At 39.7% G+C, this 20,678-nt stretch overlaps 1 protein-coding gene across 1 annotated transcript in view; it reads left to right on the top strand.

Annotated features, from left to right (window-relative positions):
* The window catches only part of LOC136863271 (D-beta-hydroxybutyrate dehydrogenase, mitochondrial), an 81,057-nt gene extending 60,815 nt beyond the window's left edge, over positions 1-20,242 (top strand). The window contains exons 7-8 of the mRNA XM_067139655.2: positions 13,964-14,115; positions 19,943-20,242. Of these exons, the coding sequence (XP_066995756.2) occupies positions 13,964-14,115; positions 19,943-20,098 (308 nt within the window). The 3' untranslated portion in view covers positions 20,099-20,242. The remainder of the gene's footprint in view (positions 1-13,963; positions 14,116-19,942) is intronic.
* The last annotated feature ends 436 nt before the right edge of the window (positions 20,243-20,678 follow it).

Raw genomic sequence — 20,678 nt, 5'->3', positions numbered from 1 at the left:
GCTATCACACGGCCATTGCCGTGCAGCAGTTATCAGCTAGAGAGTGACCTGTTTTTGTCATGTATTATGACAGGTGATCAGATGTGGTGTCATCATTGCAGCCCAAACCAAAAATAGGCAGATTTGCCATTAGAAACATGCTGACTCCCCACCTCCAACAAAGTCCAACATCAAACAGAACAGTGTGAGTAAAGCAATGGTGTCAATGAATATGGGCTATTCTTATTGGGATTCCTGGTGGAAAGAGCAACTATAAATGCTGAGCACCACGTTGAAACATTTAAGAAGTTATGGCAGGTGATAAAGGAGAATTACCCCAGATTGCTCTTAGACCTTTATAATATTTTGTTGTCCGAACACATTGCCATTAATATCCAGACAACCCCTGAAAGGAAAGAAGACTAATCCCATACAACACTCAAGCACTCTGTGAGCCTATATAAAAGGCATGAACACTCTGTAGAAATGTTTACAAGCTACTGCAATTGAAATGGATGTATAATGAGAGCTCAGAGAGGCTGAAAGGGGCATGATTATCAGTGCCCAAAAATTTGGTCAATCCATCTGTTAATATCCCAGTAGAATGCATGAATATCGACCACAGCATTTATATAGAAACTGTGTTATTCTTTGTAGAGGTTGCTTTATGTCAGTGTATCATGAGACACTTTTCAATACAGTATTTGTGTAAGCAAGGTGTTCGTGTTAAATTATAAATGTCATTCGTGTATGGTCATAACTGTACCGGGCGGTACACCTCCACGCCGCTAATTTAAAATGTGCGCCAATTGAAACTCCTCTGCTGGAGGAAGTCTGAACTTTATTGACGGTATTAATTTTCAAGTTTCTCAGAAGATGTCACTACCTGGAAATTTTAGAGTTTTTGAACTGTGTCATTTTCGACGTATTTTTGTTTTGCTTGTAGTAAGAAGTGTGAACTTTCTCTTCTAGAGGACACTACTGAAGATCAACAATAGTGCACCCTAGTGCGGAGTGAAAGAACTGTTTTTTTTTTTTTTGGAGAAATTTTTATTTCAAAAGTTTGTTTCTTGTTAAATTTCTTTCTGTTATGGTTTAAGTTGGCTGTATACCCCTCTCTTTCCCCTTGTTTTGTATTTAGCCAATCCCGAATTTCTTTAATTAATTTCTGACCAATTGGATGTATCTTCCCCCAACTTGAATATGTTGCTGTATCCTACCCAATAAAGTTTTTGTGGGAGGGTGTTCTCATTCCCCTAACGCCTCGAACCTTCCGCGAGAGGATATAAACTGCTGATTTTAGGGTCTCCGGGCCACTTCTGTTCCATCTTTCAGTGTGTAGAGTACATAGCAGGGGGCGGGAAGCGCCTCTTTCTTCGGCAGCGGTCAACAACAAGGTAATGGCCAATTAATAACTTCTTTCTTTGCTAGCTCAGCAGTTTAACTCTCGGGGCGGGTCCGAAGTTTTTCCATTATGTAACCTTCCTTAAAAATGTAAAGAAACTTGTATCTATTCTATCTTTTAAACTACATATTGGGATAGAGAGTGCTTAACCCTCTCGAGCTCCCACTCATATTGTTTTGAGGTGAACTTATATTTTTCTCAACCTATTCTTCTTCGACTTAATGTATATTGTTTCCTTTTAAGTCACCTCTTTAGTATGGGATTAGCCCTTGTATTAACGGCCTAGTGCCAAGTAGGTTTTAAACAAAGCGTATTAGGAGCGCAAGTTCGCCTCCTCCCAAATTGTTGATTTAGAGGTCATGTAATTAACCTTCTTGTCATTTAACAGACCTCAGTAGGTTGGGTATTTTACCCCTGTGTATATGTCCTGAGAGGACAGCTTGAAAGTAGAATTAGGTGTGGCCTTTGACAGGCCTAAATTTTGAGAGAAAGTTGCTCTCTTCCCGAAAATTTTGTTTTCTGCGCACCTCAAAGAGGCCTTACTGTGTATTTTGGAGCAAGTGCTCCTAGGTATGAATGGGGTTTCTCCCCTCTCTGTTGACACTTGTGTTTGGGGTAAAACTGAGCTGATTGCTCAAGTATTGTGAATTTGGGGCTCAAAGCCCAAATCCTGTAAATCCTGTAATTGGAACTGTTGTTGACTTGCTACTCTGTACCTGCAATGCTTGTTATTTCTTCATTTTAAAAAGAAAATATAACCTTGTTAAATTTTACATTAACTTTGATTCCGTAGCTTGAGACCCGTTCACGCCCGCACCTTCTTTCACCTCTACCTACCGCTAAAACCCGGTAACAATAACAATTGGTGACGAGGAAAACTTTCAAAGCGTCAGAGGAAAATGATAATATTGTGTCTGAATACAAATATGTTCTGCGATTAGTGACTGAACAGGAATACGACTGTCATGTTACGTATATAACCTCAACTACATAAATATCATATTCCTAACATTCAATTATTTTTGTGGGAGACATAACTCAAACATTTCTCCATGGATGCAGACTAGTTTAAGCAATTTTTGGCAGCAATGCATGCCAATCAACAGGCACTCTTAGATCAACTGAGAACTCATGCAACAGTTCAATCTACTCAACCGATTATTAATTCCAATACATTTCTAATTCCACCCTTCGAATGTTTCAACCCACAAGCAGAGAACTTTCAAAATTACCGGCAACGTTTTGAAAACTATCTACAATTGAAAAATGTGTTCACCAACAAGAAATACGCCGCTCAGATGCTACTTAATTTGATTGGATCTACGAGTTATAACATATTATCTGCATTAGTGGCACCAAAAACACCTAGTGATTTCGATTATGACAATTTAATTGAAACCCTAGAAAAACATCTTTGTCCTAAGAAGAATGTTCTGCTAGCCCAACATAGGTTTTTATCCACTTACCAGCTTGAAAATCAACCTATTGCTGACTATGTTGCTACATTAAGGCGTGCTACAATTGACTGCGACTTCAATTCTACGTGTGAATGTAATGTAAGCATTGCAGATGTATTTCTAAGAGCACAGTTCATTAGGGGAATTTATGACAGTTCAATTCGTGAACAATTACTCCAGGCAAATGTTCAAGAATTTAACGAAATTGTAACAAAAGCAATCGCTCTTGAAGCATGTTAGACAGCAAGGAGCTATCACCATCAGCTGTATACAAGGGTTCTTATAATTATTCTGTTAAAAAAATCAATCACAAATCAAGGCAGGACGTATCTTAAGATGATCAAAGCCAAGCAACACCGGTAAACAAGGCCAGATAAAAAATTGACTACTAGGAATTGGGAATTCAAAATATGTGTTTACGTTGTGGTAGAGACAATCATCTAGCGAAGGACTGTAAGACTGATTTTAACAATCTGAAATGCAGTTCATGTGGGAAACTCGGCCACATTAAGAAAGTGTGCATACGTACTTTGTTAGCAACGAGAAGGAATTCCAAAATCGACTCTCATTTTCTTCAGGAAGAAGATATTACTCAAATATTCGGTGTTAGCCATATAATAGACATTTTTCAATATCACGACTATCCACATGTGAAGAAATTTTATGCTACAGTTCTTATAGAAGGAATACCCTAGAGATTTGAAGTAGATTCTGGAGCGGGTTTGACCTTGCTACCACGTTCTAGTTTCAAAGCGCTTGACTTACGTGTACAACTCCCGAAATCAGATGTTGCATTTCGTTCTTATACTAAGAATGTGTTTTTACATGATGGCAAGGTTAACGTTACTGTTTCTTATCAGAATAGAACTTCATCTGAAGAGTTATATGTAGTACCGGATGACTTCGAACTGCTTCTGGGGCGTGTCTGGATCCGTCACCTTGGTATTAATCTTCAAGAAATTGACCGTGAAGCGGAATCAAATACTAGTCATATCGATATACAGACAGTCGGTAGTATTACTGAGATAATCAAGAGATTTCCAGAAATTTTCGAAGAAAAGATAGGGTGTGTGCCAAATTTGAAAGTGTCTCTTCAGCTCCGTAAGGATGCCAAGCCAGTCTTTCATAAAGAACGTGATGTTCCATACGCCTTACGGGAGAAAGTAGAAAAAGAATTAGATGATTTAGAAGCAGGTGGGATAATCTCAAAAATCAATTACAGTGATTGGGGTTTGCCACTAGTAGTGATTCCAAAGTCCGATGACGGAGTTTGACTTTGCGTTGATTACAAGATAGGCGTCAATGACAAATTGGTAGCAGCAAACTACCCAATTCGGAAAGTAGATGACATCCTAAATAGCTTGAAAAACTCGAGGTACTTTTGCCGCCTGGACATATATAAAGGATATCTTCATCTCCAGGTTGATGACGAGAGCAGCAAGATCCAAACCGTATCAACATATCAAGGTACATATCGCATGCATCGTCTTTCCTTTGGTATAAAAACAGCTCCGTCCGAATTGAATAGAATCATAGATCAAGTTTTACCTGGACTATCAAAAACTCATTCATATTTTGATGACATTATTATTCATGGTTTTACAAAAACAGAATGTCAACAAAACCTATTTGCCTGCCTTCAAAGGCTCAAAGAATTCGACTTACATCTAAATCAAAGGAAGTGTGCTTTCTTTGAAACCAGCATTGAATATCTGGGCCATGTTATTGAATATACACTGACTGACAGTGACAATGCAACACCAAGGAGGAGTGGTTCGAAAGGGATGAAAGATGGGGAAAAAACAGAGTCGGCACGGAAGAATAATTGATGTTTATTTCAAACCGATATGCAGGTTACACAATGCGCATGGCATCGACTCAGTAGGATGTAGGAGCACCGCGAGCGGCGATGCACGCAGAAACACATCGAGGTACAGAGTCAATAAGAGTGCGGATGGTGTCCTGAGGGATGGTTCTCCATTCTCTGTCAACCATTTGCCACAGTTGGTCGTCCGTACGAGGCTGGGGCAGAGTTTGCAAACGGCGTCCAATGAGATCCCACACGTGTTCGATTGGTGAGAGATCCGGAGAGTACGCTGGCCACGGAAGCATCTGTACACCTCGTAGAGCCTGTTGGGAGATGCGAGCAGTGTGTGGGCGGGCATTATCCTGCTGAAACAGAGCATTGGGCAGCCCCTGAAGGTACGGGAGTGCCACCGGCCGCAGCACATGCTGCACGTAGCGGTGGGCATTTAACGTGCCTTGAATACGCACTAGAGGTGACGTGGAATCATACGCAATAGCGTCCCAAACCATGATGCCGCGTTGTCTAGCGGTAGGGCGCTCCACAGTTACTGCCGGATTTGACCTTTCTCCACGCCGACGCCACACTCGTCTGCGGTGACTATCACTGACAGAACAGAAGCGTGACTCATCAGAGAACACGACGTTCCGCCATTCCCTCATCCAAGTCGCTCTAGCCCGACACCATGCCAGGCGTGCACGTCTATGCTGTGGAGTCAATGGTAGTCTTCTGAGCGGACGCCGGGAGTACAGGCCTCCTTCAACCAATCGACGGGAAATTGTTCTGGTCGATATTGGAACAGCCAGGGTGTCTTGCACATGCTGAAGAATGGCGGTTGACGTGGCGTGCGGGGCTGCCACCGCTTGGCGGCGGATGCGCCGATCCTCGCGTGCTGACGTCACTCGGGCTGCGCCTGGACCCCTCGCACGTGCCACATGTCCCTGCGCCAACCATCTTCGCCACAGGCGCTGCACCGTGGACACATCCCTATGGGTATCGGCTGCGATTTGACGAAGCGACCAACCTGCCCTTCTCAGCCCGATCACCATACCCCTCGTAAAGTCGTCTGTCTGCTGGAAATGCCTCCGTTGACGGCGGCCTGGCATTCTTAGCTATACACGTGTCCTGTGGCACACGACAACACGTTCTACAATGACTGTCGGCTGAGAAATCACGGTACGAAGTGGGCCATTCGCCAACGCCGTGTCCCATTTATCGTTCGCTACGTGCGCAGCACAGCGGCGCATTTCATATCATGAGCATACCTCAGTGACGTCAGTCTACCCTGCAATTGGCATAAAGTTCTGACCACTCCTTCTTGGTGTTGCATTTGCTCTGTCAGTCAGTGTAATAAAATCATGAAGTCACCAGCAAAAGTTAAAGCAATACTTGAAATGCCTCGTCCGGTAAATACAGACGATGTTCGAAGATTTCTTGAAATGATAACGTATTATTCAAGATTCATTCCAAATATTTCAACTATGACCTACCCCTTGAGGCAGCTTCTCTGCAAGAATAAGAAGTTTCATTGGACTAGTTCTTGTATATCAGCATTTGCCAGACTAAAGGGCGAGATTGCAAGTGATCGAGTGCTAACACCTTATAATGCAGATCTACCACTGGTTCTAGCTTGTGATGCCAGTTCAACAGGTATTGATGGAGTCCTGTCACACATTGTTGATGATGTTGAAAAGCCTATCGCATTTGCTTCAAGGTTCTTGTCTTCAGCTGAACGTAACTACAGCCAGCTGGATCGTGAGGCTCTAGCAATTATGTTCGCTGTCAACTATTTTTATATGTATCTATTTGGATGCAAGTTTAAGTTGATAACAGACAATAGCCCACTTACCAGAATCTTGCATCAGAATTCAAGATTACCAGCTATGACTTCTGCTAGATTATTAAGATATGTTTCATTTCTTTCGGGATTTGACTATGAAGTTGAGTATAAAAAAGGTTCAGAACATACCGACGTTGACTGCTTGTCAAGAGCAGTGATCATTCAGTCACACATTTCAAAGGATATAGTGTTCAATGACGAAGTTCATAAACTCTGTTATTCAACCATCGCTGAAATAGCAACCACGGAATTAAATCCTGACAGTATTTGAATTTCAACAGAAAACGAATTGTTATCAAAAATCAAAGCAGAGCTCATGTCATCTGAATCCATAGACAATGAATTCACGCTAGATAATGGAATCTTATTCAAGGGTCAAAGAGTCGTCATTCCGTCAAAACTCCAGCCATTAGTCCTGAAGAAATTACATAGCACACACATAGGGATTACAAAAATGAAACAATTAGCAAGGCGTTATTGCTACTGGAAGAATATCGATAAGGATATTGAGAAAATGGTAAAATCTTGTCAGGCCTGCGCTGACATTCGATCCTCTCCAGCGAAAGCACCGATTCACCATTGGGACGTCCCTACAGACAACTGGAGCCGCATCCACATGGATTATGCAGGTCCATTTCAAGGTTTTTTTTTTTTTTTTTTGCTACGGGCTTTACGTCGCACCGACACAGATAGGTCTTATGGCAACGATGGGATAGGAAAGGCCTAGGAGTTGGAAGGAAGCGGCCGTGGCCTTAATTAAGGTACAGCCCCAGCATTTGCCTGGTGTGAAAATGGGAAACCACGGAAAACCATTTTCAGGGCTGCCGATAGTGGGATTCGAACCTACTATCTCCCGGATGCAAGCTTACAGCCGCGCGCCTCTACGCGCACGGCCAACTCGCCCGGTTCAAGGTTTCTACTTCCTTTTAATTGTTGATGCAAAATCCAGGTGGGCAGAAATCAAAGTAATTCGAGAAGCTCCGACATCTGTGAAGACAAGTGAGCTATTAAGAGAAATATTTTCATTTCATGGATTCCCAATAGCGACAGTCTCTGATAACGCTACAATATTTGTAAGTGACTTATTCAAATCCTTCTGTAGGGAACATGGTATATTCCAAAAATTCACAGCTCCTGGACATCCAGCAACTAATGGAATGGCTGAACGAAACATCCAGACGCTAAAATGTCGACTAAAAGCTATGTTGAATGAGTCCTTGTCTATATCCAGAAAATGCAAGAGATCCTTCTGAAATATCGTGCCACCCCTCTAGATTGTGGAAAATCACCAGCTGAACTGTACCTGAACAGACCATTACAGATCAAACTAGACTTTTTCGCCCAATCAAACAGGAAGGAAATCAAGAGGAGACCCATGGACATCGCAATCTAAGTGTGGGAGACAGAGTCCAAGTGAAATTCTATGAAGGGAATCAAATGTCATGGAAGTATGGAGTAGTCATTGGAAAGTTCGGTCATTTACATTACCAGACTCAGCTAGACGATGGTTATAGCCTCAAAAGACATATTGACCAAATACTTAGAACGGAGGTTCCGAAGAAGACTGGAACAATCACTGATCAGAAATTAGGCCCAAGTCAACAAGAAGAACATCCTGAATATAAACAACCTTTCATCTTCACTGACTGGATGAATGAGCCAATCCCTGAGAGTAATCAAGGACTCGAGGCAGAAGAAGACGTGCAAAATCGAAGACTTGAAGCAGAAGAAAACAGACCTCCACCCCCAAACCTAACCTGCCGACCAGATAGGATATGCCGTCCACCGCAGTACCTTAAGGACTACGTTACTTAAATGATCACCAAATTCTCTTCTTCAAAAATAAGCATGGGAGACTGTTATATCCCAGTAGAAGGTGCGCATGTCAACCACAGCATTTATATAAAAAACTGTGTTATTCTTTGTAGAGGCTGCTTTATGTCAGTGTATCATGAGACACTTTTCAATACAGTATTTGTGTAAGCAAGGTGTTCGTGTTTAATTATAAATGTCATTCGTGTATGGTCATAACACCATCCGTGAAAGTTCTGGCAAGTTTCAGATACCAAGTTCAACAGTGAGTGATATAGTGGTGAGATGGAAAATCCAGGGAGTTATAAAATCCCTGTCTTCACCAGGGAAGTGAAAACAAAAATTGGGCAATCGATAACTTTGGTGCGTGATGAAGTCAAAGCAGCAAGCTTCGTTACAAACCGTGACTGCAGACTTTTAACTGGTATCTGGAAGTGATGGCAGTACTTTTACCATTTGTCAGAAGGTGTTTGCACTTGGATTCCATGGGCAAGCTGTGGCACATAAACCAAGGTTCACTAAAGAGAATTTTCACCGCTGACTACAGTCGTGCTAAACGTGTCAGATATAGCCTCTAGAACAATGGAAGATTATCATATGAAGTGATAAATCACACTACATGTTGGCCGTCCAATGGATTTGTATGGACCAGGCAAATGCCACGTAAGCATTACTTACCAGAAAGCATTCTTCCCACAGCAAAGTTTGGTAGAGGAAGCATTATGGTGTAGGCCAGTTTTTCATGGTTTTAGTTCCTTGAAACATGAACGCCAAAGCCTATCAGGCAGTATTGGACACTTCTATGCTACCCACCCTGTGGCAACAATGCGGAACTGGCCCTTCTCATTTTCAACATAATGCACCCATTCAAAAAGCAAAGGCCATAACATAGTAGTTTATCAAATTGGGAAAGATTAAAATCAAATGGCCAGGCCAATGGCCAGATCTAAGCTCAACTATGCATCTCCGGGGTGAGTAACAGCACCAGTTGACATCCAGACCAGACTGTCCCATTCCGTGTCACAGGAAGAATGAAAGAAAATGTTTGCAGAGATATCTACTGAAACTCAGCGGACAGTCTTCCTAAGACCACAGAGACTGTTGTAGCAGCAAAGGGCATACCTTAGTCATACTGACAATAAAGCAGCTCCAGTTAAGCCAGTACTTTCTGGAGTCTGGTCATTAATGGCAATTTAGCATATTGGTATAAATATACGTCAAGGGCAGATATGACTAAGATCTAATGAAGAGGTGTACAGCAAGATAGAACTGATCACAGCATCGGTTAAGAAGAAAAGACTTCTATCCTACTGGCACTTTTTTCAGGATGTCACGTGACCGACTAACAAAAAGAATACGGAATTTCATAAAACCAAACTCAAAAAGGCCAAGGTGGTTCAAGGAATGTGAAAAGGATCTGAGACAGACCGGTATTCCAGAACGTAAAATTAACTCCAGGGTCAAATTTAGACACACGGTAAGGAGGTACCAAGGATTTAACATGGAATCAAAACCCAAAAGACAGAGATGACCTCTACTTGAAGAGCAGAAAAAGGCACTGGCTGATGGGCTCAAAAAATACTGGAAGGATGTCAAAGCCGGGAGAAGAACAAGATCTAGACACTGAAATGAACTTGGTTCTTACCATGGAGTCCAAAGATGCTCAACTGGAATTTTAGAAAGGTATCTTTAGTATTGATTACCTCTAGCCTGGGTGATGCAATTAACCTGTGAGAGGGTACACAGAATGTTCGAATGTTAGGGGTTGCTCACAGAGTTTTCCTCCGTAATCATGATGGAGATAAATAGAGCTTCACGCATGATATATTTGTGTCACAGTTGATATTTATTTATATTTGGAATATTACAGTGCCATAAATAAATACTCATAGGTGTCATACATCTGTGTTAAACCAACATTTTCATACCATGGCAAAAGAAGCTATGCGTATTTTACAGATGTGGTATGACATAATAATTATCTACTGTAAAAATGTATGACACAACTATGGGCTAAAGATACCTTCACTGAAAACAATAAATGTCATAAGAAACAGATGTTTATGCACTCACTAACTAACACATTTGCAGAGTCTAATTGATAGTGCTTACCATAGAAATTATTTTACCACAACGAAAATTATTCAGTCTAAAAAAAGACACGTTCATCATACTCATTATAAGTTTGCTACTCCCCATCATCGAGTTCGGTCATCTGCTTACTTTCTGCATAGTCTTAACACATTTGCATTTGCTTGGTATGAAAATGGGAAACCATGGAAAACCATCTTCAGAGTTGCCGATGGCGGGATTTGAAAGACCTGAACCCACCGAATGCAAGCTCACAGCTGCGCGACTATAGCCACATGTTACATGTGATAAGATACATTTTTGGGTCCGTATTGAAAATATTTGTATTAAATAACACTTGTATGTTTTAATATTCATCCACATGTTCAATACAATACAATTTTTAAAAAATTAGGACATTGTCCTTATTAAAATTGTTGACATGAAATTAGTATATTAGATGGTACATATTTCGCCCATCAATAGTGGGCATCATCAGCCATATTTTCCACCTTAGAATAGAACAGGTACCTGATTGGAAATAATCTATGAATGCTGTTAAAAACTATGTCGTATAAAATATATTGGAGATTGTTAAACAACTATTACAATATAAAATGTAGTATGCTGTTATTTGACAATATTAGTGATAATATTGGAGCCTAAAACATGGCAGTTGTTTAAGAATTATGACATAATAAAAGATATTACAATGAAGATAAAAATCAGAAAATACATTCCATTTAGTTGTCAAATGGCGTACTGTTAAAAACATTTTTTTTTTTTACTACGCGACTTCACAAATACAACATGCATAGTAAGAGCTCGGCGACTGCCAGTTACTCTAAAACTCTCAACGTAAACTAACATCTCAGCGGTTGAAGGGAACTCATCATACCTTTGGTTAATCACCGAATGACAACAACGTTCCCTTCCAACTAACACGCTTAGCTCAACACGCTCAACAGCAACATCACAAATTCTTACCACATCATAGAAGATGGTCTAATGACGCCTACAAAGATTTCAATATAGCTTTATTTAATATAGCCACATGGCCAACTTGCTCGGTTAAAATTCTCTTGACTATCCTCTACAACAGTTTTGTTGCATCTGCTATTTTATGTTGTACTTTCAACAACTCCCTTCTGTACTATTCTTGTGTTTTATTCTTTCTGTCCTCAGCTTCCTCATTCATAAAACTATGAACTCTGAACAATCTCTCACATTATTTGTCCTCTTGTTATCAAAAACTTCAGTTTAGAATTTTCAGTGGCATAATTCATTTCGTGCACGGATGGTAGGAAAACGTACCAACAATGAACCGATTTGTTTAGCTAATGATCGCACTTGATCAGTCAAGTCCGTCATAAGAAGCAGCCCTTCTCTTCCCTTCCAGCCCCTCATCTGCATTCCATTAGTATACCAGCTGTCAATCAACATGTGATAGGTCTGCCAGCAGGCTTTGCCCTATGTTTCAAGTGCCAAATTGATTTGAAGCAGTAAATGAAATGTCGTATGGCTTTTAGTGCCGGGATATCCCAGGACGGGTTCGGCTCGCCAGGTGCAGGTCTTTCTACTTGACACCCGTAGGTGACCTGCACGTCATGATGAGGATGAAATGATGGTGAAGATAACACATACACCCAGCCCCCGGGCCATTGGAATTAACCAATTAAGGTTAAAATCCCCGACCCGGCCAAGAATCAAACCCGGGACCCTCTGAACCGAAGGCCAGTACGCTGACCATTCAGCCAATGAGTCGGACATTTGAAGCAGTTATAGATAAGTACTTCACCAGAGAAACTTCATAATTCCGGCTATCAAATATGTCTAGTCATCATCATTATTATCATCCTGTCATCAGAGCTCAAAATTCAAATTCACTCCTGTATCTTAACTTTAAATACACTAACATTGTTATAGCAAAGGAACCTATACTATGAAAGGCAGAAAGATTATGATTTATGATCATTTGGGGAGGAACCATTATGGTGTGGGCCTGTTTTTCATGGGGATATGTGGGGTAAAGAGAACTTCACAACAGTTTCTGTCAGCAGCAGATGGCCTATTCTGTATTCTCCAAGTGCCTCTGAAAGGCTTACAAATCTGTGAATGCCAGAGTGAGTTGCTTTACCTGAAGAAGCAACTTATGCATACCGTAGAGATCAGGAGTGAAATATTAATATCGGGTTTTGGATGTTGTTCCATTGTTTTATGATGACACTTAAGCCGAGAAACTATTTTTGAAATCAATCTAATTTCTTTTTAGTACTATTGGCTAGGATTATGCAGCATTAAATTGTTGAGTCAATTTCAAGTCCCTTTCAGATCTGTGCTCCTAAAGAATCTCATAAAATTCTTTTTATGATCACTGTGATTATTAGCCACTAGCTGAATGCATAAATGATGTCTTGCTTGATGATGATACTTGTTGTTTAAAGGGGCCTAACATCGAAGGTCATCGGCCCGAATGATGTCTGATTATATATGTTACGGTGGAGTGTGTACAGTAATAGTATCCTGAAACATTCTTCAAAGGACTGGAAGTTTCTTCTTAAACTTCAAACAAACAATAACCGACAGATACTACCCATCAGTAGCTGCCTTACCCATGGATATTCAGATGTACAGAGCTCAGGTTGTCTTATTCTCTGTCAAAATCCTGGAAACAGGTATATTTCAGAAACATTTCTCTGAATTCTTGGAACTTTACAAGCAATAACTCATGCAAATAGAGCACCACTTGAAGGGAGATTTTTGGATGTTAACTTTTTGTGTTACCGAGATCAATACAAAATATGAGTAAGAGACAGGTTCTGCAAGTCTGATCCCATCAACAGTCTATCTTGACATGATTTTTCACGGTTTCTTATTTCAAATTCAGGCTAATGGAGCATTTTCTGTATGCTATGCTTGTCTGGTAAAGGTAAGGTAAGGGTTATACTGCCCGAAGGCAGATCCGAATCTCCGCAGAAGTGTTCCTGAGCCGGAGTTTACGTGCAGTAGGGTGGCCAGTTCCTTTCCGCTCCTCCATTCCCTTACCCCCCCACCAACAGCGCGTGGCAACCCATCCAACTCCTGACCACACCCAATGTTGCTTAACTTCGGAGATCTCACGGGATCCGGTGTTTCAACACGGCTACGGCCGTTGGCTATGCTTGTCTGCATTCTAAATTATTTATGGAAACACTGACACAGTCACTATAACAATACAGGCTACACACACAGTATTCATAGCTGATGGACACAGAATGAAATATTAATCATATGAAGAAAATTGTGAGTTATATATTACACCAGCTGCTGATTGTCTCAATAGATATCTACTGTACCAGCTCTTTGCAGGTGTTCAACATCAAAATTCCACATTCCACTAGTGACACTTGAAGATCATTTATTCATAATGTGGGGGGGGAAAATCCCCAAGAATGTGAAAATGGGACATTAGAATGCTGCAAAAGGTTTTAACACACATGGGTCCTTCCTCAAACTAGAATTAGTACACTTATTATATACATTTAAATAATACAAATTACATAATTTTCAGGGTTGTTTAAGGATGATTTTATAAGAAATTATATTTTTCTTCACAGCAACAAAGATCTTCCAGCCAGACGCTATTCGTTCAACTGCCATGGATATGTGGAAGAAACTGCCAGATGATGTACAGAATTCCTATACTCAAAATTATTTTGACTCAGTGGTGAACAATATGATCAAGTCCCAAGCTACTCCCACACCACATGTGAGTAATATGGCCCAAGATTATAATTTATTTCCACTCACATGTTATTACCCAAAGCACAGACAATGTAAATATTATATTTTTATGTCATAATAAACTAAGTGAATCAGCCTCCCTTTGAAAATGTCCACAGCAATTAGTCAAGTAATGCAACAGCCTAAATTCTTCTGCTTACCTCCTATACTGTACCAGCTCCTTGCAGGTGTTCAACATCAACATTCCACATTATAAGAACACCATGATTCTAACAATGTGACATGCATGGCTACTCAAGGGACAAATCAATTATTGTTGTCCTTCTCTTCCCAAGATAGCAGGTGACGTGCATTCAGGTAGATATAGTATATTGGTCACTCAGTGGGCAAATTGGTTATTGTTGTTCATTTCTTCCCAAGATAGTATGTTCAATCCTTACTAAGGTAAGTGGCATTTGAAGGCTTCCAGTACATTAACAAACTAATGATAATACCGTTACATTTGGTAGTAAATTTTGCTTTCTTTTGAGCCCAGAATTCTCTCATTCTTTCTGAGTGGGCCTGCTTGTGTTCCTCTGTCCAAGGAACACCATATCTTCTTTTCAGTTGTTCATCTCGGTTTAGCCCGTTTGTCACTATCTTTCTTCAGAAGAGATCTCTCTCACGTCTTCTGGTTTGATTTGTAGCACTTGAAGATCTTCTTTGGTGTTTCTAAACCAAGGTATCATGTATTAGGTTTTGAATCACACAAGTGAAAGATCTGTTTGGTCAGCCTTTTTCCATCCATTCGTTTGAGGTGACCGTAAAATCGTGCCCGTCTTTTGCAGATTGTTATAAGTTATAAATTTCATTTTTGTTCCATATTGAAGTGCAATTATAAGAAATAAATTTCAATACTATATATCAAGTAAATAATATTAAATCAGTCTTGGGACTAGTTTCAGCCAATTAGTGGCCATCTCAGCCAAATAAAATTAAACAGACTATGTGATAACTAAAACATATGTATACCAGACAAAGACAATGTTGTAGGAATAATTATAACATTAAAATGCGTATAATAACAAAAATCATGGTTATGATCTTGTCATAACACAATGTCTTTAAGTTGTCTCAGGCAAAGAAGTAAATCTGGAAATGATAGCCAGAATTATGAATTAAGAATGAATAAACATGCAGAAAAGAAATTAAAAAGGAGGAAAATTATTTATGAGACTCACCTCTATAGTGAAATGTAGAGTATATCTAATGTCTGATGCAGAACAAGCACTGACTTGCTGGAGGAAGCAGGCAGGCCATGTAAACAAAGGAGTGGATAGGGAACAAGCAGTGACTTGTTGTAGAAAGCAGGCAGACAATGTAAACAAAGGAGTAGATAGAGAGAGGAGGGGAGGGGTCATGTCTATAATTTTCTCTACTTTGTTATAGACCTCCTAGTTGGGTCATTTTTTGTGGATGCCATTCTTATAATTGGATCCCATGATTACCCTCAAGATTCTGCGCTCCTTTTTCTCCAGTTCTTCGAGGGCTCCTTTATTGGCATTTAGGGATAGGGTTTCAGCTGCATACATATATGCTGACTTCAGAACCATTTCATAATGACATATCTTAGAGTTTTGGGAAAGGCATTTTTTGTTGTAGAACGTGCGTGACGTTTGGTAGGCAATTTCAAGTTCGCATATTCGCTCCCTAAGTAATTCTTTCTCCAGTCCTTTTTTCATGATGAAGTCACCCACGTATTTAAATTTTTCTACTTTTCTGATGTCGCCGTATTTCGTCTGGAGTTTTGGTGGCATGTCTTTGATGTTAGTCATTACTTTTGTTTTTTCAAACAATATCTGAGGGCCAGTTTGTTCGGCAATTTCCTTTAACAGTTCGATTTGAATCCTAGTGATTTCTGTATCGTTTGACAGAATGACGACGTCATCGGCAAAAGCTAGACAGTTTACCATGATTCCTTTGGATTTGATTCCCATTCTCAGTGGGCTATATTCTGTTTCCATTAATCTCATTCGCCAGGTCTGGATGACCTTCTCAAGAACACAGTTAAAAAGCATCAGAGAAAGCCCATCGCCTTGTCTGACTCTTATTTTGACCTAAAAGGAATCTGAGAGACATCCTTGGAACTTAATCTTGTATTTTGTATCTATCAAGGGGCTTTAATTAATGCCAGCAGTTTCAGGTCAATTCCAAATTCATTAAGGATGTTTAGTAGCATCTCGCGGTCTATCGGGTCATGCACTTTCTTGAAGTCCACAAAGACTGACACATACTGTTTGGACCTTAGAGTACAATACCTGATGATCATTTTAAGGTTATATATCTGTTCGGCTGTAGAGCGACTTTTTGTGAAAGCCCCTTGATATTCATCTATTTGATACTTGACTTGGGCTTCTAAATGCTCCGGGATGGCAAGTGAGAGAATTTTTTAGGTTACTGGTAGCAGGGATATTCGTCTGTAGTTGTTGATGTTTCTCATGCTGCCTTTCTTGTGCAATGGATGGATCAAGGCCATTTTCCAATATTTGGGTAGGGTTTCCTCAATCCAGTTTTTTTCTACTTGCTTTTGCAAGATTTCAGCTGATTCCTCAGGAGCATATTTCCACAATTCTGCAACTACCGAGTCTTCTCCAGGCACTTTGTTGTGTTTCAGATGGGCATTTTGGCGCTTGATTTCAACTTTCTCGGTTGGTCTGGATTCTGGGCACTTGAGTATGGGTTCCTTGGTCTCAAAGGGGCTTTGGGGTTTATCGCAGTTTAGTAGATTCTTGAGGTAGTCTGCTAGAATGTTACAATTTTCCTCATTTGAACTCGCCAGTGTACCATCCTTTGGCTGAAAGCATAGTGATGGAGGTTTAGAGCCAGTGTGTTTCCTTTTGAATGTTCTGTAATACTCTCTGGTTTCAGTTCTCCTAAAGTTCTGGTCTATATTATCAAGAAGTGACTTTTTTGTGCTTATGTTTCTCAGTTCTGATCACTCTAGCTGTTTGAGCCCGTTGGATTTTATAGGTTTCCCAGTCGGTTTCCAATTTTGTTGAGTAATACAGTAGAACCTTGATAATTTGAAATCAGTTAATTCAAAATCTCACCTAATTCGAAGAAACTCTCACTTCCAGAAACATGAGGTACGGTCTTGCATGTTATTTAAATTCTTTAATTCGAAATACGGATAATTCGTAATTCGAAGAACAATGTCGGTCCCATTACCGAAATTCAGACTTTTAATTCAAAACTGCCTTTACATTAACAAAAAAACCCAATCTTTTGCAGAGTAATTTAAATTAAAAATTTCTCTGCATCATGAAAGAACGTGTCTTCTGGAATGTGCAGGGGTAGCTTTCCGCACATTCACTTACTTCGGTGTGTCTACAGAGTGCTTCATATTTGCTTAGTTCGAGTGAAATCGTAATTCTTTTGTATTCAGCGTTTTGAGGAACGTCACAGTATCACGTAGCAGGCAGTGTGCAGAGAAGCAGAATCCGCAAACACTGGCGATGTCGACAATTGGCGAAAAAGCGTGGCTCATATAATCAATTCATAAGCATCGAACAATATTGTCAATGCCAATGAAATTGAGGTGTTTTTTTAATGCAGAGCCCAAACGGACTTATGGTTTTAAAGGAGAGAAGTGCCAGCTGGGAAATCATACAAGGCATCTAAAATGCATATAGTACAGTAATCCCACAAATAAAGGACTTGCACATGGGAGCCAGAATAATTTCTCCTCATCTTTGAATCAAGTTTTCTTTTTTTTCTATTTCACTGTGTGAGGTTATGTTTGCCAGTGAGTAATCCAAGTGCATTATTTGAATACTGTAAATGCACCTTGTTGGATACATTTTGGAAACAGATTTCTTTTTCATGGCATTTGAAAGGTTTCAACTGTGAATCAAGGTTAATTGCATGCAGCAACGGGTCTTAGAATATTTTATGATACCACAAGTGTTGGCATTTCTGAATTATGAGTTGGCAGTTAATTCAAAATCACGTAATTCGAAGTCTGATTTTTGCATCCCAACGGCTTCGAATTAACTAGGTTTTACTGTAATATTTCCATGCATCGAGCCTTTCCCCGAGGACTGATTCACAGGTATCGTTCCACCATGCATATTTCTTGTTTCTTTTTATTTCTGCAACTTCTTTGGCGGCCTCCATCAGCTGCCTTTTGGTAAAATCACAGTCACTTGGTCTAGCCTTTTCCTGGAACTCCACGACCTGTTGACAAAGTTTATTGTTGTCAAAGCGTTTGGGAGTCTTCCTGTTGTTTGTAGGGATCGTTTTTGAATTTGATTATAGATAGGTAGTGGTCTGGGGCCATGTTCATGCCTTTTTTTACTTTGACATTCATAATCTCAGGGCTGCTTCTCCTGGAGATCGTGACGTGATCTACTTGGAACTCTCCAATGGTTTGGACGGAAGATCACCATGTTGTCTGTTTTCTGGGTAGATGGCGAAAGTGAGTTGATATGACCTGCATGTCATGATTTTTTTGCAAATGGAGACCAACATTTTAAATTTTTCCAGTGTGGTTTCAAGAAATTTTAAAAATATTTTTGGACAATTTTTTGATCTTATACAAGAAACATTTTAAATGTTTATTGTCTTAAATTCTAATACTGCAGTGTGAATTTGGACCATGTACCGTAGGAGTGTTTATACAGTTTTATCACAGTCGATCAGATGATGCACTTTTACAATGTCAACTTGTGCCTATACACTTATCTTAGTAGTTTTTACGTCTTGTCTAATTATTGTCTCTTGGCTGATGTTGTTCACTTGTTGGAATTTAAGAGGACAAATTGGGGCAAATATTCATTTATAGTAAGGGGAGTTAGGAATTGGAATAACTTATCAAGGGAGATGTTCAATAAATTTCCAATTTCTTTGAAATCATTTAAGAAAAGACTAGGAAAACAACAGATAGGGAATCTGCCACCTGGGCGACAGCCCTACATGCAAATCAGTAGTGACTGATTGATTGATTGATTGATTGATTGATTGATTGATTGATTGATTGATTGATTGATTGATTGACAGAAACTAGTACCAACAAGACAGATGTAATGTAATATTTACACAATAAAGTACTGTATATTGAATAGGTGGACCATTATAGTTAATTGTTTTTCTTGTAATTGCAATTCAATTTGGACCAACATAAAGTTTATAGCTTATGACTCATTATGGTGTTCTTCAATGAGCATAAAGTTGATTTATTTGCAAATGAGAGGTAGGAAACCTTAGTTCCTATATATGAACCATCCTGTTCTAGGCCAACCCTGTTATACAAACAGTTTTTCCTGGGCCATCTAGTCATCCAATCCTTAGTATGTAAGAGTAACACCCCACTCAATAAGGGAAGATGTGAAGATACAAAATAATCCCATTCAGTATGCAAACCTACATATTCACAACTCTGCGATTCCCAAACATCATGCACTCTTGTTGCAGATGAGCTACCTACAACCATCGCAGACCAGCTACATATTTCTGCTAATCCAATAATCTTAGAATGATCACACCGTATGGCAGACCAGCTACAGCTTTCTGCTAATCTAATAATATTTGCATGATCACATCATACACTGTCTACATTTTCACCTGTCACAATCTAGAGAATAAATTCAAGGTCTATCTTATTGAATATTCCATGACATATATTATGTATCAATCTGACAACTAAAATATATTCAATATATTATGTTATAGTATCTTCATGTCAGCATATTCACAAGGTTGTACGTTGTTTATAAACAAGGAATGGCATAAAACTACCTAAATGGGAGCAGCTGATTCACCTACTATACTGCACAAAAAAACTTGATCAATCATATTTGCTTTTTCCTTTCCAGTCACTGAATATGGAACCAGTATTACTGTCAATGACACAAGCACTCCTGCAGAAGTTTCCCCATCCACGTTACCAACCAGCAAATTTCCAATATGTACTGCGGACTTGGGTCAATACTCACTTACCAGAATGGGTGTACGAGATGTTTTATATCTGAGCAACTCATTATCTCATGAAAAAAAAGAAGACCGTACTTCCAGTCGTGTAACATTTCCAAAGACTGGTGTGGATTAAATTCTCTGCCAAACATTGTGACAAACTCAGTAAGAATGTAACAAATGCATAATAAAATTTATTTTTAAAGAAATGTAGAAAATTTCATAATCTTGCATAATAGTTCACTCTTCAGGTTAGACTGTATAATATTGGTAAGTATAGTCGCAGAAAAATATTATTTTTTAACGAGCGAATGATATTGCATGTTCCTCACAATTAATATTTTATAAGACTTAATTTTAAATACTATAAAAATAATTAAACTCTCATGTAGATACAAACCCTGTGGGTACCCACATTAAACATTACAGTATATCAATGCCGGGCTGAGTGGCTCAGACGGTTGAGGCGCTGGCCTTCTGACCCCAACATGGCAGGTTCGATCCTGGCTCAGTCCGGTGGTATTTAAAGGTGCTCAAATACGTCAGCCTCGTGTCGGTAGATTTACTGGCACGTAAAATAACTCCTGTGGGACTAAATTCCGGCACCTCGGCGTCTCCGAAGACCGTAAAAGTAGTTAG

This window comes from Anabrus simplex, chromosome 2 (assembly GCF_040414725.1).
Source record: "Anabrus simplex isolate iqAnaSimp1 chromosome 2, ASM4041472v1, whole genome shotgun sequence".
Classification (NCBI taxonomy): Eukaryota; Metazoa; Arthropoda; class Insecta; order Orthoptera; family Tettigoniidae; genus Anabrus; species Anabrus simplex.
This window is presented reverse-complemented; position numbering and strand designations above follow the sequence as displayed.